The 15,879-nt window shown below is 43.0% G+C and overlaps 1 protein-coding gene across 1 annotated transcript; it reads left to right on the top strand.

Moving 5' to 3' along the window:
- The first annotated feature begins 14,184 nt into the window (after window positions 1-14,184).
- LOC103645672 (uncharacterized) lies at window positions 14,185-15,058 on the top strand. The gene is given in 1 exon segment (XM_023301371.2): window positions 14,185-15,058. A coding segment is annotated over 1 exon segment (222 nt). The 5' UTR covers window positions 14,185-14,590; the 3' UTR covers window positions 14,813-15,058.
- Window positions 15,059-15,879: the final 821 nt, after the last annotated feature.

The raw sequence follows: 15,879 nt of genomic DNA on the forward strand, positions 1-15,879 counted from the left end.
CATTGAATCGGTCAAGTCATCGCGATAGTAGAAAACTAAGAATCCATCACATTCTAGATTCTAAATCTTATTCTTTCATCTTTCTCCACGCGTAATCCTCTTGATAATCAGATTCTCCTCACGACTATATTCTTCTCATAGCCAGATTCTCAAAAAAACTCATTAAAACAAAGCTGAACAAACATGCCCTAGCAAAATAAGCGGTCTTTCTGTCACATCCATATATCGCTTTTTAGAGCCTGATTGTAGGGATTCTTGTCGCCTACCATTTTACTCGCATGTATAACAGTTAACTCTTCACTATTAACGTAGGATCCCACATGTCTCTCTCACAAAAGTGTCGGAGAGGCCCACTAGTTAGCAGAAGGACGATGAAAAGATTCGCCGTAGAAGGACCCACCCTTGGATAGTCCCGAGGCAATGAGCCCCAAATCGGGCGAGGCGGAGCCAGAACGGGGTCAGGTGAATTGAGAGAAAGCCAATCTAGTGCATTTCACGCGTGACCCAGGATAGACCCACCATAAGTGATCGACCACATTAACCGCGTTTGGCACTAAGCCGCAGCAGGGGTAGTGGCGGAGCCAAGGGGGGCCCGGTAGGGGCCATGGTCCCTCCCAAGGCTCGCCTCGTCTCCATAGAACCTCGTCGTTCATCTACCATATATCGTTTACGTTACCGTTGAAAAAATTAAGGGGAAAACCCAATTATAAGGTGACACAAGGTTATAATCACAATTAACCCTGAATTAACAATGTTAAAGGTAAGGAGCAAATGACGACTTCGTTTTCAAAGCAGATGGGTAAAATCACAAAGTTGTAAAACTAGAGATAAAATCACCATTGTAGATCAGAGAAAAGTATGGTCATAATTACCCCTAATAATAATTTGAGTGATATAAGTTGGTACTCCTGTCTTGCTCTTCCCCAATACTATATTATCCATTCAAGACACGCGAGGATAGTCACAGGCTCAGCCATTTTGTCCACGTGTGAGATGCTGCTCTGCCTCTGTGTCACTGTCACTGTCAGATTTGCTTCCTCCTTCGCAAATCAAAAGGGCCACATCCCACCACGACACCACTGGAGGGCCCACTAGCCCAGTCAGATCCAGCGGGCCGAACGCATCGCGGCCGTCCAATGCACCGCCGCCGAGCACCACCCACCCCACCTCCCCTCCTACGGCCCAGGCCCGCCGTCCACTGGCCCCACACACCTAGCCGAGACCGATGGACTGACCGACACCCTGACCCTACTGTCACCCACGAGGCGTGTATGCCACACAGGCCCCCACCCACGCACACCGACACGAAGCGGCGGCGCGTCCGCGTCTATGGAGAATTTCGCCCCACCACAAGAAAACGAAAACCCGCAGCAGCCCCGTGGAAGCAGCCCAGATATATATAAAAAAATAAATAAAGAAAAGGAACCTCGTAGCCAACAGAACAGTAGGGGCTCCCTTCTCCAGTTCTCCTTGCTTGCGTCTTCCTAGTCTCGTCTGCGTGTGTGTGATCGACGCAGAGGCACGGGCGCTCGCACCAAGCCGATCCGATGGCCTTCATGCGCTCCCGCATGAATACCCCGCTCCTTCCTCTCGTCAATCCGATCATGCTCTGTGGTGTAGATCCGTGTGGGAACTGGGTCGGTTCGCGCGCGATCTAGGTGTTGTACTTCATTGAGTGCTGCCCGGGTTAGATCTCCTTGGGAGGGTTTGATCTGACTCTACCGACGGTTCGTCCGGCTGACTGCAAATGCGTATGGGTTCATAGCCTATATGTACATGTCTATTCGTAAAAGCAACCGGATATGTATTGAGTCGCTAGCATATATTCAGAACCCCAATTGGCAACCGGTGCGGGAAAATTGTTTTAGCTATGAAACTGGGGGATGGGGCGAAATTGGAGTAGAGGTGGAAATGAAGACTATTTTTTAGTTATTATGATTTGGACTTTGGTGTTGTTAATAGCTCATTTCTTTAGAGCAACTCCAAAAGGATGTTAAAAATTTTATCCCAAAAACTGATTATTAAGAGTAGGCTAAAAAGTTTTAAGAGTGAATTATGATGAGTACTTCAAGAGTTCCTTTAAATGTGACATGTGGCGTAATCTGTACAGTCGTCGGGAGGTTGTGGATGATCTGATACGTTGAAAAATGAATTGGGGAGGGATGGAACACACCAAAATATGAGGGAGATGAGGTTGTGGATGCGGGACGCTAATTTTTTTGGGGAAGAATGATTGAGCTGTTGGAGTAAGAAAAACCACTATTCTTGACTAATCTGTTTTAGGGTTAGTTTACACGTTATTTTGGAGTTGCTCTCAAGGAAATAACGTTCAGTTCATCCCTGAACGAATATTCTTGCTTGCATAGACTTTTGATCCTCTGAGGGATGGCCATGGTGGTATAGTCTTATTCCCGCTTCGTTGCTTCCACTAAGTGCAAATATTTGGAGTATGCCTCTTACACCCGATTTCCCGCTGCCTGCTGCCTTTTAGGTTAGTGTAGGGACGGTGAACTGCTTCTCATACAGTTGGCGATGCAATTGATTGAATTAAAATTAGCATGGATGGTTGAGCTTCTGTTTGGTGTTGTGCCTAATCCTGTCCATTATTGTGCAATCACTGAACTTTTGATTTGCCCAAGTGATTTTACATGTTATGAACCATGCTTCTAATTTTTAATCCTAGAATAGGCAGTATCTTGAGAGATTTTCTGTATATCTGTATAATTTTTTATTAAGCAAGCTTGCTGCAGTAGTGTTACCCTGGACCAGTGGATTAAATTTTGTATGGTTTCCTGTATGTGGAAGGTTGGAGTAACTTTTATGGAATCATGCCTACGTAGCTGCAGTTCATACATTAGATGATCAGAATGTTGTTAATCTTCTAGTTACTACTTATAACCCCTCTATATATCTGCCCGTTCAAAATTGAACAATTAATCTTGTATTTCAGTTTTCTAGCCTTGGTTTTCTTATATCGTCTACACAATTCCTAGGTTATTAAAACGATAAAACGTTGAAACGCTCATGGGTGAAATTTTGACATTTAAACGTTTAAACAAAGTTTAAACGTAGTTTTAAACAACATAGGAAAAATACCAATATATCATAATTTCAGACAATTCTCCTGCGCGTTTGATAAAAAAAATAATTTCAAACAATAACATGAAGTTAAATACCAAAACCTAGAAGCTAGTGGTTTACCAAAACTTCACCTATGAGCCGGATTGGACCCCAAAAGTAACTAATAGACTAGGCCCAAAAGTAGCTAATGGTCTAAAACACATAAAACGCTATGTTTTACGGTCTAGAATGCCAAAACGCGGTTTCAACCTCTAATTAGAATTTTGACGTTTAAATGTAGTTTTAAGAAATAACACTGCACAATTCTATGCAGTCAAATGCATCTTCCGGCATGGGAGTTGCTCCTAACATTAGGGAGACGTTTGTCAAGCTCCAAATGAAGAAGGCATTCTGATATGTTATCTTCAAAATCGAAGAAAAGCAAAAGCAGGTAATTGTGGAGAAGACGGGGGCGACTACTGAAAGCTATGATGATTTTCTGGCCTCTCTCCCAGAGAATGACTGCCGATATGCGCTGTATGATTTTGATTTTGTTACTGGGGAGAATGTGCAGAAAAGTAAGATTTTCTTCATTGCCTGGTAAGTTTCAGAATCATATATGCACGCATCTTTATTTTGTTTCATACATGTTTAGTTGTTTCGTTAAGCTGTAAAGCCAATGCCAATGAAACTAGACTAGAATACTAGATCGATAGAAATAGCTGAAGATGTGAACTGTTCATGAGTTAGTCATTTGAGGATCTGAAAAAAAGCTTAAAATGCACCAATCACAGTAAATTTAACATACTAGTTGTTTAAGTAGTTAATCTTTTAAAGTGTTATTAACTCAGTATTGAACTGTAAAGTTGGATTGGATCTTGTGATGTGATCTTGCTATGATAGCACTTGCCACCTCTACTTTATAGTGTTTGCTGGTAACCCATACTAGTTAGCATTTTAGTAGCTCAGACCAAAAGGATTAACAATGCATGTGGCGCAACAGTTAGGAATATTCTTGGCAATAATTGTTAATCTATTATGTAGATTCTGATGTTGTCTTTTTGGACTGCACTATATGTATCCCTATGGTGCCTCATATTCTTTCATGCTCAATGCATCCGCTCTGGCCTTCATGCTGGTTTCACTTCACCAAACCTTTTACCTAATCCACCGTTACCCCAGGTCCCCGTCTGTTGGGGACTTGTTCTCAAATGCTATGAATTAAGAACAAGGCAACACAAAATGTTAAAGGTTAATGCCCTTCGTCCTTCGAAGCATTACCTCCCTTAGGATATAATGATCTTCAGATGAAGGTCGTGAAAGTCATACCTTCACCATTGCAGTGTATAATAATGAAAGAAGAAGCATATGAAACATAAGAGATAACGTGAATAATTATACAACATCTTTAATATGTCTTTATAAAATCATCATAAACGAATATAAACAATATTGGATTACATTTGTACCTTCGGCTAGACAGAAGACAAAAGTCCAAGCGTGACGCATGAATGAGTACAAGTCAGCGTGAACAGTACAAGGGTACTGTTCATCTATTTATAGGCACAGGGCGCAGCCTGTGTAAAATTACATTCATGCCCTTTATGTTTACTATTGACGTAATGACAATCCAACAAGGACTAGATAGCCTTTTCCCCTTTAAGTCGGTTCCCTTTTCTGTCGTTGAGCCGAAGCTTCCTTGTGCATAGCTTCGGAACTAGTTCAACCTTCGTCCTGACCCTGCTTTTCATATTGTGTACAACTTTATCCCGAGTCTGAAGGTTCCTGTACATATATTACACTTGGGAAACATTGTTAGTCATGTTTTTGAGGACCTTCGGGAGACGAAGGCCCCCAACAGTAGCCCCTCGCAGTATTAATTTGTTATAACAACAAATTCAAACTGCGACATGAACGAAGGCCTTAAGCCGAAGGTCCGAAAAAAACACCTTCCCTTTGCTAGAATAGCAATACTCAATGACAGACAGGGCCTACCAAGTTGCAACACACTGGGTGTATTAATATAAACCATAGCGGCAGCATTTGATACGCCATTTCCACTATTTTCTCAAACTTTTTAGCTCTTGCTCACTAGCTCTCGCCTGATTTTCAAGATTTTTGAGCTTTGTTTTAAGGACGTGTTTTCACCATGTCTGGGAGAAGATGAGTGAGGAAAAGAAAATGATTGTGGAAACGAAGGTAACTGAGGAGACGAAGTTGTTTGAAGAAAAGAGAACTGTGGATCCTTTTATCGCCGGGTTTGTTGAGTCTATGTCAAAAACAAACACAGAGAAGATTACTAAAGAGATTCTAGAAGGTTTGTCCGAAGATACTGATGATAGTGATAGTTATGACGTGGAGAGTGGAGACAAAGATTCTGAAGATCGGCCCTGGCGACCAAGCCATACTGTCTTCGGAAAATCAACTATTAAATAGAGTCATCTTGACAACATGAGAGGAAGTTACTTTCGAGATATGTGTATCGTGAGAGCTGGCGGAGACAACACCGCCCCTGCCCCTGAGGAAAATAAAGTTGTTATCTTCTGAAGCTTTTTTAAGGCTGGTCTCTGGTTTCCTTTGAGCAAGTTTGTAGTTGAAGTGCTGAAGATCTACCAGATCTTCCTTCATCAGATCACCCCCGAAGCTGTAATGAGGATGGGGATTTTTGTCTGGGCTGTAAGGATTCAGGGGCTAGAGCCAAGCGTGAAGTGCTTCTGCAGTATGCACGAGCTTTTATATGAGACGAAGGCTACTGGCAAAGAATAGTACCACAACAACTTTGGTTGTTATGGATTTATTGCTCGCCCCAACGCAAGCCACCCGGTGCCAACATTTCGGAAGAGATGGCCCGGAGCCTGGATGGAGGAGTGGTTTTATGTGAAGAATGATTTAAAGGCAAGAGAAGACATTAAAGAAATCATCTAGCACCCTATCTAGTCCCGCTTTGGTCTTTGAAGGCCGAAGGTGGAAATTGATGGCAATGTCAAAGCATGTCAGAGGGCTTTCAGCACTGTGTGTGCCTTCATTGGCACAAGGGATTTAATTGGCACAAGCATCCTTCAGGGTATGGCCACTTGTGGAGCTAGGATATGCCGAAGGAGACCACCGCCGACTCTGGTGAGGGTGATCTGGTCCGACTGAAGTATACCTTCAGATTGAGGGAGAAGTTTGATGAGCCGAACGACAACTGGCTGAAGTGCATCAAAGCTACCAGTGATGAGCTGCTTGGAGCATACTCCAAGGCCAAAGATAATGCTCTATCCGCAGCCTTTGGAGGTCGAGGCAAGAAAAGATTAAATAGGGTATTTGATGCTATTGGCTTCGTATACCCTGATTACCGCTACCCGCTGCGAGGGCAAGTGAAAAAGAGGAAGATTGCTGCTTCGGTCACCCCAGCTGAGCCTATGCCGAAGAGCAAAAAGGTGAAGGTTCTGACCCACCAACCATGTTATATTGAACCAGCCGTAGTGCCTGAATTTGGCGCAGGGTCCTCCTCAGCAGCCGAAGCAACATAAACTGCTCTGATTGCACAAAGCGCTGAAGAGGCGACCGTAGTGCCGAAGGTACCCATAGCCGAGCCAGTCGAGGCTAAGGTTGATAAGGCTGAAGAGCCAAAAGTTGAAGAAATAATAAAAGTGCCAAAAATTCTGAGCCCTCCGACAGAGACAAAACTATCGAAGGTGCAAAAGGCTTCTACCGCAACTCCCAAGAGGAGGACGATGACTAACGTGTTGGATGCTGTGCTCGAGACTACAAAGGCCTTGAGCCCTACTCCTACAAAGAAAATTACTGAGGCTGCCAAAGCGCAAGCTGAAGCCGAAATTGGACAAGCAGAAGCCGAAGCTATGAAAATTTAGGCTGAAGTCGAAGCCGGGCCTCCAGCGCCCGTCGCGGCGAAGCCTGCCGCACCTAAGGAAAAAACGGCAGGGCAAGAGATGGCAGAAAGGGCAAGATCTCCTGCCTCCGAAGCGCAGGCCGAAGCTGCTGATTACATTTATCGACATGCTTTGGGGAAGAAATTGTCCGAAGATGAAATTGCGGAAGCAAGGCATTATGCTCAAAAGCTGAAATATTCGAAAGGAGCCTTAGTATTTAACAGAAGTAATGAAGATGATTTCCTGTACTGTCTCCCGGACAACAAAGAAATATTCGTTTGTCGGGAGATATGTAAGAGCATGGGATCCCCGAAGCTAGAAGATGGTCTTTCGATTTTGTCGAATGATGATCTTACTGATAGCCTAGCATACAACAGTATAAAGGTATAGAAGTTAGCTTTGAATTTGAGAATGACGTATTTTATTTGTCATGCTCAATTCTTTCTTCTCTTTTGTTACAGGGCTTGATTCTTAGTAATGCCCTGAGGGCACAGAAGAATATTGAAGACGAAGGTTATACAATGGCTCTGAATAACCTTCGTTCAGAGGTGATTGAATTGAGAAACGAAGGTCCTGAAAAAGACAAAATCTTAATTTCATTGGTAAACAAAGTGAAGGAAGACAAAGCTAGTTTCAAAGCTCAGGCCGAAGCCAAAAAGACTGAAATTGAAGACCTTCGGAGACAACTGGCCGAAGCTAAGGAAAACTGCGCACTCGCACAAGCTAACCAAGAAATTAGCGAATATTGGAAAAATCATCTAGAGAAAAATGTTGAAGAACTTCGCACATCCAAGGAAAGGTTCTTTGAAAAATCCTTGGATTGCGTGAAGAAAATAAAAGGTAGCTTCGCCAAAGTGGGTGCCTACTCTGCTGAAGAAAACTTCATACGAGGCGACCCCGAAGGCGTTGTTGAATGGATAAGCGGAGAAGCTGAGACCTTCGAAGAAATTTTGAGTGATCGCGGGGATGTTTGTGCGTTTTCCGGTGCACGGGGAATTTCAGCCATCTTGGAGAAGGCGGGATGTGATCATATTAAAGCCGTAGCCCAGGCCGAAGCTGCCTTCTCCGTAGATGATACGAAGGATCCTTCAGCTGAGGCAACCTTGATGGGCGGGAAATTTTACAATGATGTCTGGGTGAATGGTGGCCGAGAGATGGCCCATGAAATTATAAAGAAAAGTGAAAAAGACACCCATGACGCCCGAGCAGAAGCAAGACAAGCTGAAGAAGCTGCAGAGCGCGAAAAGCATATAGGTATTATTTTTTGGTTTTTAGCTTTGGCATTTATTTTTGTGGCTTCGGACTGATTATTTTTCCTACTTCAGCTGAACTATCTCCGCCACCGGAACTGTTCGATCCCTTAGCTGATCCAGAAATGAAGGAAGCGCTGAACATCATAAACATGGCTAAATCCATTATCGACGAAGTCGTCAACAAATTGCTGAACGAAGTTGCAGAGAAAGTCCTTAAAGAGGAATGGATTTTATTGTAATAAACATTCTGAAAAACTTGATGTATATAACAAATGAAGGAAGATTAGTTTTCTACTGTAACAAAACTTTGTTATATTTGGAGTGTGTAATGTTGAATTGAATATGTAAATTACTGCAGTTTATTTCTTTGCGATGTATGAAATTTACACACATATCGTTTTTGAGCTTCGACGAAAAAACACCTTCCCTTCTTTTTATGATTCGTAAAGAAAAAGATCCATTATTCGTAAAGAAAGATATCCATGCTTTGTAAAGAGAGATCCCTTCTTGTGACAAGGCTGATAAGACTGTATTTCCCAAAACTTACTTCGTGCCTTATCACCTTTTTATTTTGACGAAGCATTTGCCGAAGATTAGCTTCGTATTCCATTCTCGTGTCATTGATGCAATATGATGTATGATGTGATGTTATGCGAAATGACGTGATGATATGATGCAAAATGATGAGGATGCCAAAGACACACACCCACACGCCCACACTGGAACACACAAGCTCTGCATCCCTTTAGGAACGACTTTTGAGCTTCTTCACCTTCTATTTCGGTGATATAAGTTCTGCATCCCGTTAGGAACGACTTTTGAACTTCTTCGCCTTATATTTCGGCGGTATAAGTTCTGCATCCCCTTAGGAACGACTTTTGAACTTCTTCGCCTTATATTTCGGCAGTATTTGGCTCTGCATTCCCTTTGAAACGACTTTTGAGCAGAAAACTTACGCTGCGCTCCCTTAGGAGTGACTTTTTGTAGCTTCGGCAAATTAGGCTCTGCATTCCCTTAGGAATGACTTTTGAGCTTAAAACTTACATTGCGCTCCCTTAGGAATGACTTTTTTGTAGCTTCAGTAAATCTAGCTCTGCATTCCCTTAGGAACGACTTTTGAGCTTCGTAAATTTGTGAAGAAGATATATTTCATTCTGATAGAAGAAAAATCATTACAATAAATTAATACTAAATTTACATTGCTTGTTCCTTATTAAAAAGAAAAATGGCATAGAACATAAAATTCAGAAGCAGTATATCGCTCAGTATATGTGCTTCGATTCTGGTACAGTACTATTGACTGTATGAGCTTCGGATTCCTACCTGAATTCACGTTGTTGTTGGGAGTGCTGGCGCCCTTCTGGTTGCTGGCTTCGGGAATAAGTAGGTTGCAGTAGTGGTGGCGGTGGGAGTTGAGGCCAAGAAGCCTGTGAATGGCTTGCCGAAGCAACAGAAGCTGCAGGTTGGTTGCCCACATATTCTGGTATGTAGGGAGAGTGGCACGAAGCAGTATGTAGGACTTGCTTTGGCTTATTCTGTCGAGCTTCTGCTTCGGCAATCTCTTTTTGCTTCAGAATAGTGATCTGGCAGGTTCTTGTAGTGTGGCCTTTGTCCTCACCACAGAATAAGCAATAAATTTTTCTGGGCTGATCCTCATATCTTCCTCCGAAGCCCCTGCCGCCTCTGTCTCTTGGAGCTGGTGGCCTGAAGGAGCTTTGCTGCTGTCCCGAAGACTGTGAGGTGTGATGTGGCCTCTGAAGCTAGCTTCTTTTGTCATCATTCTGACTGGAGTTGTGGATTGATCTGACATGCCTAGGGTGGATTCTTCCTCCGAAGCCCCTAGTCATCTCAGAGAATCTGTAAGCTTTCTCCCTTCTTTGGTGGAAGTCGTTGTCAGCCCGGATGTACTCATCCATTTTTTGAAGCAGCTTCTCTAGACTCTGGGGGGGCTTCCTGGCAAAGTATTGGGTCGTAGGTCCTGGCCGAAGACCCTTGATCATGGCCTCAATGACAATTTCATTGGGCACTGTGGGTGTTAGTGCTCTCAGTCGCAAGAACCTTCGGACATACGCCTAAAGGTATTCCTCATGGTCTTGTGTGCACTTGAACAAGGCCTAAGCTATGACTGGCTTTGTCTGAAAGCCCTGAAAACTGGTAACCAGCATGTCCTTGAGCTTTTTCCATGACGTGATTGTCCCTGGCCGAAGAGAAGAGTACCATGTCTGGGCCACGTTTCTGACTGCCATGACGAAGGACTTTGCCATGACAGCTGCATTGCCTCCATATGAGGATATTGTTGCCTCATAGCTCATCAAGAATTGCTTTGGGTTCGAGTGCCCATCATACATGGGTAGCTGAGGTGGCTTTGTAAGATTGTGGCCATGGGATAGCTTGCAATTCTGCTGCCAGGGGAGAAGCATTATCAAAAGTAAAGCTACCAAGATTGAAATCATCGTACCATTCATCTTCATTGAACGAGCCCTCCTGACGAAGCTCCCGGTATTGATGCCTTTGGTCGTGATCATCTTGAGTAAGATGACGCACTTCCTCAGTAGCTTCGTCGATCTTTTTCTGAAGGTCGGCCAGCCGTGCCATCTTCTCGTTTTTCCTTTGCACCTGCTGGTTAATGATTTCGAGGTCCCTGATCTGCTGGTCCAACTCCTCCTCCTGAAGTGTTGGACTGGTGGCTTTTCTCTTTTGGCTTCTGGCTTCTCGGAGAGAGAGAGTATCCTGGTTTGTGTCCAGTGGCTGCAGTGCAGCCCCTGGCGCTGTTGTCTTCTTCGGCGGCATGACGAAGGTTATTGCTTTGTCGAAGATTGTGGAAGTGAGTACACCGGAGGTGGGCGCCAATGATGGGGACTTGTTCTCAAATGCTATGAATTAAGAACAAGGCAACACAAAATGTTAAAGGTTAATTCCCTTCGTCCTTCAAAGCATTACCTCCCTTAGGATATAATGATCTTCAGACGAAGTTCGTGAAGGTCATACCTTCACCATTGCAGTGTATAATAATGAAAGAAGAAGCATATGAAACGTAAGAGATAACATGAATAATTATACAACATCTTTAATATGTCTCTATTAAATCATCATAAACGAATATAAACAATATTGGATTACATTTGTACCTTCGGCTGGACAGAAGGCGAAAGTCCAAGCGTGACGCACGAATGAGTACAAGTCAGCGTGAACAGTACGGGGTACTGTTCATCTATTTATAGGCACAGGGCGCAACCTGTGTAAAATTACATTCATGCCCTTTATGTTTACTATTGGTCTAATGACAATCCAACAAGGACTAGATAGCCTTTTCCCCTTTAAGTCGATTCCCTTTTCTGTCGTTGAGCCGAAGCTTCCTTGCGCATAGCTTCGGAACTGGTTCAACCTTCGTCCTGACCCTGCTTTTCATATTGTGTACAACTTTATCCCGAGTCCGATGGTTCCTGTACATATATTACACTTGGGAAACATTGTTAGTCATGTTTTTGAGGACCTTCGGAAGACGAAGGCCCCCAACACCGTCGACATCCCGCATCCGTGCTAAGATGTTGTACTTGACCTCGAAGGACCGCATCAAGTATGAGCTCGACAGGTTCCACTACGAGATCCAGGCGACCGACCCATCCGAGGTAGACATTGAGGTTCTGCGGGAGCGGGCTCACTGATGCTGGTTCGCCTTTGAAGAAGAAGGGACCTATGGAGGGCCGTGAACCTTTTGGTCAGATGCAAATCCTATTACCAATGATGAAAGCTCCCACCTTGGTATTTGTTATTAAGTTCCTGTAAGCATATCGTTTAGGCGCGACACGTGACTCTAGCTGGTGAAGCGTTATCAAAGTTGTATATGTATGAGCTTTGGTTGTCGAGCCTATAAACGAAGCAAGGTTTGCGAACTTGTTATATTGTGGTATTGATGGTATGGATTGCTGGCTGTGGGTTGCTGGGAATGCCTCTGTTGGTCTGGTATGTGTGCGTGGTTGTGGTTCGACCGGGAATGGGCCCTGTTGGGTTGGACGTCCGAATCTGTGGATAGACTGGTGTTAATCAAATGAATGCTATTGTGATGCTGGAGACTGGTTTGGAGGAAGCTTTCTCCGTTGTTGTCGTGTTGGGAACTTTAGGTTCTCATATTTTCCAACTATATGGATCTGTATCTATCGTTATATAAGCTATGACTATGGTTAGTCTTTATAGACTAGCGCTTTAGTGCATAGTTTAGTTATCTCAATGTTACGTTAGCTTTTTAACAAACTTTTAGGTAGCATAAAAATAAGTTATTTTATTAAAACAAAAGTATATCTGATTACATAAACAAATAACATTACATAATTTGTAAAGCATAAATTAAAATGATATAATTCAGTAAAATAAAAGGTTATATTATTTATAAATAAAACCTAATTGTGTAGATTGTATATATGCTTTATTAAATAATTTTGAAGCTCCTCATGGACAAGATCAGTATGGATTATGGCTTCATATTAAATGATGGTTGCATAGTTTAGTTCATGGATGCTTCAGAGTGATGATTGATAATGGAGTAGAGGACTTGAATATCCCATTGTCATCCACATCTGATGATCTTCTATACTCATACTCATTGATTATGTTGTGTTGAACAATACATGAACATATGGTCATACTGAATATTCACTGGGAAAAAGAACAACTTAGGCTAGCCGGAATATAGACGCTAGCCTTAGCTCTTCTAAAATACAACAAATACCTGCCGTTTTAGAGTCTATGAGAGAGAACTAGTCTGCACCGGTCACTGGGAGTAGATGCCATCGACAAGGTTGTACTCTTAGTTAACCTCATGTCCATTCATCGTGAAGTCCAGTTTGGTGCTTCTCCCTTAAGCACGTCAGAACAACGACAATTGGTTGTGCACCTTGACATCATTGATCGGCCTCGCTACCCAAAAGGGAATGTCAAATTAAGTCATACACAAGAGTATTGAACATGCTCTTTCCTCTAGGATATAAATCATTTAACACACCTTCCAAACTTCTATAGCTTGATCACCAAGAAGAAAACCTCAGAGTATGGTTGATGACATTAGGCTCATCATTAAAAATAGTCTCGAACGTCTATTTTCTTTTATTTATGAGATAATGCATTTTTATAGAAATTAATAGCCAAGGCCCCTCTTATCTGAACAAAATAAATAGTTAGAATAAACACGTTTGTAGTACTTTTGACAACAAATACAACAACACATCTCACGTTGATTAACTATAAGGGGTGTTTGGTTTGAGAAATCACTTCATCCAAGATAAGGTGATGCATCATGAGTCTATTCATCAAATTTAATAGAATGATCTCATTCTTATATTAGTACTAACTATGAGAAATAAGGTGATGATGAATCAACTCATTCCATTCCACGAACCAAACAAAAAAAGTGATGAGTGAGAAGATGATGGAATAACTCATTCCTCGAACCAATCACCCTATAAGTATCTAACAATATTGTTTGTCAGAGTATAAATCCCAAAGCGACCAATTGTTTGGAAACATACGCTAGTATTTTGGATCAGGTGGTGGACAGGTTGTCTACATGACACTATACTAACAAAAAAGAGCTGCACATAAATTAGGGAACTAGTCTGGCAAACCTCTGCTGTCCTAGTCCTAGTACTGGTAGTAGAATCGTATAGGAGTATTTGTATGAGCTGTGTTTAGGCACAAAAAACTGCTTTTGCTAGTGGATACTGTCACTTTGGATGCAACAAATAATGAGGCGGTTTAATATGGCAAAGATGAAAGGGTGTAGAAGTCTAGAAGATGAGTCATTAAGGAATCAGGGTTACTAGCTCGTTATTACGCGTGGGAATTGTGCATTTGCAATCCCTTTCAAAATGACTGAGCGAAAGAGGGCAAATGTGCGAGTTCTTTGCTGAACCATAATCTCAGCCAGATGGTGGAACATGCTACCACAGATGAAGAGGTCAGAAGTACAGCACGGGGCAGGGCATTCGTCACTCGACCGTTGCCTCCAGGTACAGACTCCAGCCATGCCAGACCATCTCCCCACCCTCTAGGTCTAGGACACTAGCGCCAACGACAATGGTCACTTGCCGCTACACTGTTAGACAGTAGCCAGCACACTCCACAAGCTTCTTCTCTTGCAGGCTCCAGCTGCAGCCCGGCCGGCCTCCTTCCCTAGGATTCTTTTGCAGCTTCCATTGTCTCCCCGGCTATTTAACCCACCCACCCCCGCTTCGTCTCCCATGTCCCAAAGCAAAGCAAAACAAAGCTTCAAAGCATCTCTGCTGGGATTTTAGCAAGCGGCAACGACGAGCGACCCAAAAAAGCAATCAATAGTCACCATATCTGCTCCTCTCGCTCCACACCCCCCTACTCTGCGACTTGAGGCAGGACAGGAGGCAGAGACGGGCAATGGGGTTCGTGCTGGTGGTCTCTCTGCCCTTCATCTTCCTCTCCATCCTCCTTGGCTTCGGCTGCTACTTCCTCGGCAAGCACATGGGCCGGGAGGAGATGCGGACCGGTGTCGGCGCGTAGATATACGGCACGCCGCTGCCGCCGCCCGGCGTCGTCGGAGCCTCCTCGCCGCCACCTCAGCCGTTCCACAGTAAGAAACAATGGTCCGAGGCTGTGTGACTCAGATTCAGACGTCTCTCCATCCATTCTACTAGTACTACTACATATATGTCTTGGTGGTGATGTTGGATTTATATTCTTTCTTCTTTAATTTTGCCCTAGCTGTCTTGAGAGTGTAGATTGAGAGTCAAATATGTGCTTGTGTCTAAAGATGGTGTGTGTGTGTGTGTGTGGATGTTGTGATACGATTGCAATCACACTTTATATCTTCTGTAATCAAGCAAAAACCAATGCGTTGCAGTAGAATGGCTTGTGTGTGTGACTCCTGCAGGCTATTTATGTGTTTGAAGATTGCAACTGAGCATCTCCACAAGATCTTTTATAACATCTATAAATTCTTTAGATTCAATTTAGGATATGTCATAGCAGATCATCTAAAACTTGTCTCTCGTATTTCTTGAAATGTGCTGTCAGATGTCTGAAGTTGGGGAAAAACGTCTGAAGGAGCGTTCGATAGGAAGAAAACCAGGTTTCTCTCAGAATGCTGCCAAGTTGCAGAACCAGGTTAGGCCTTATTTGGTTATTCGGGAAGGATTTTGACTTAGGCCTTGTTCGTTTGTGCCGGATTGGTGGGTCGGAACGATTCCTGACCGGATTGCTTTTCTAATTTATATAAACTTTGATTAGCTGGAACGATTCCGGGTGCAATCCGATGGAAACGAACAAGGCCTTACTAGGATTTAATTCATATATGGACTAGGATAGAAACGAACAGGCCCTCAAAAATCCCCTCCAATGTATATAGACTTCTCTCGCGCCTCGCGCTAGTCTGTGAACTTTAATTATATAAAAACGTGTTACTTTAATTAATAAAAACATGTGTAGCAATATATATCGATATGTTCACATAGAAATAATAGAATTATATAAAAACGTGACATTGATAGATAGATAGATAGCTCAACTGCTTGTGCTATGACAGGGAAATGACCAAATGAATGAGAGGTGGGAGATGAGTCTGACAGTTGTATAACACAAACCTCAACCTTTGCTGGGTATCAGTTTTTGTTTCTTTGTTTAAAGAAAATTGTATGCATTTATTATTAGTACTACTACTAAAGCAGATT

The sequence above is a fragment of the Zea mays genome, chromosome 1 (genome assembly GCF_902167145.1).
Source record: "Zea mays cultivar B73 chromosome 1, Zm-B73-REFERENCE-NAM-5.0, whole genome shotgun sequence".
Taxonomy (NCBI): domain Eukaryota; kingdom Viridiplantae; phylum Streptophyta; class Magnoliopsida; order Poales; family Poaceae; genus Zea; species Zea mays.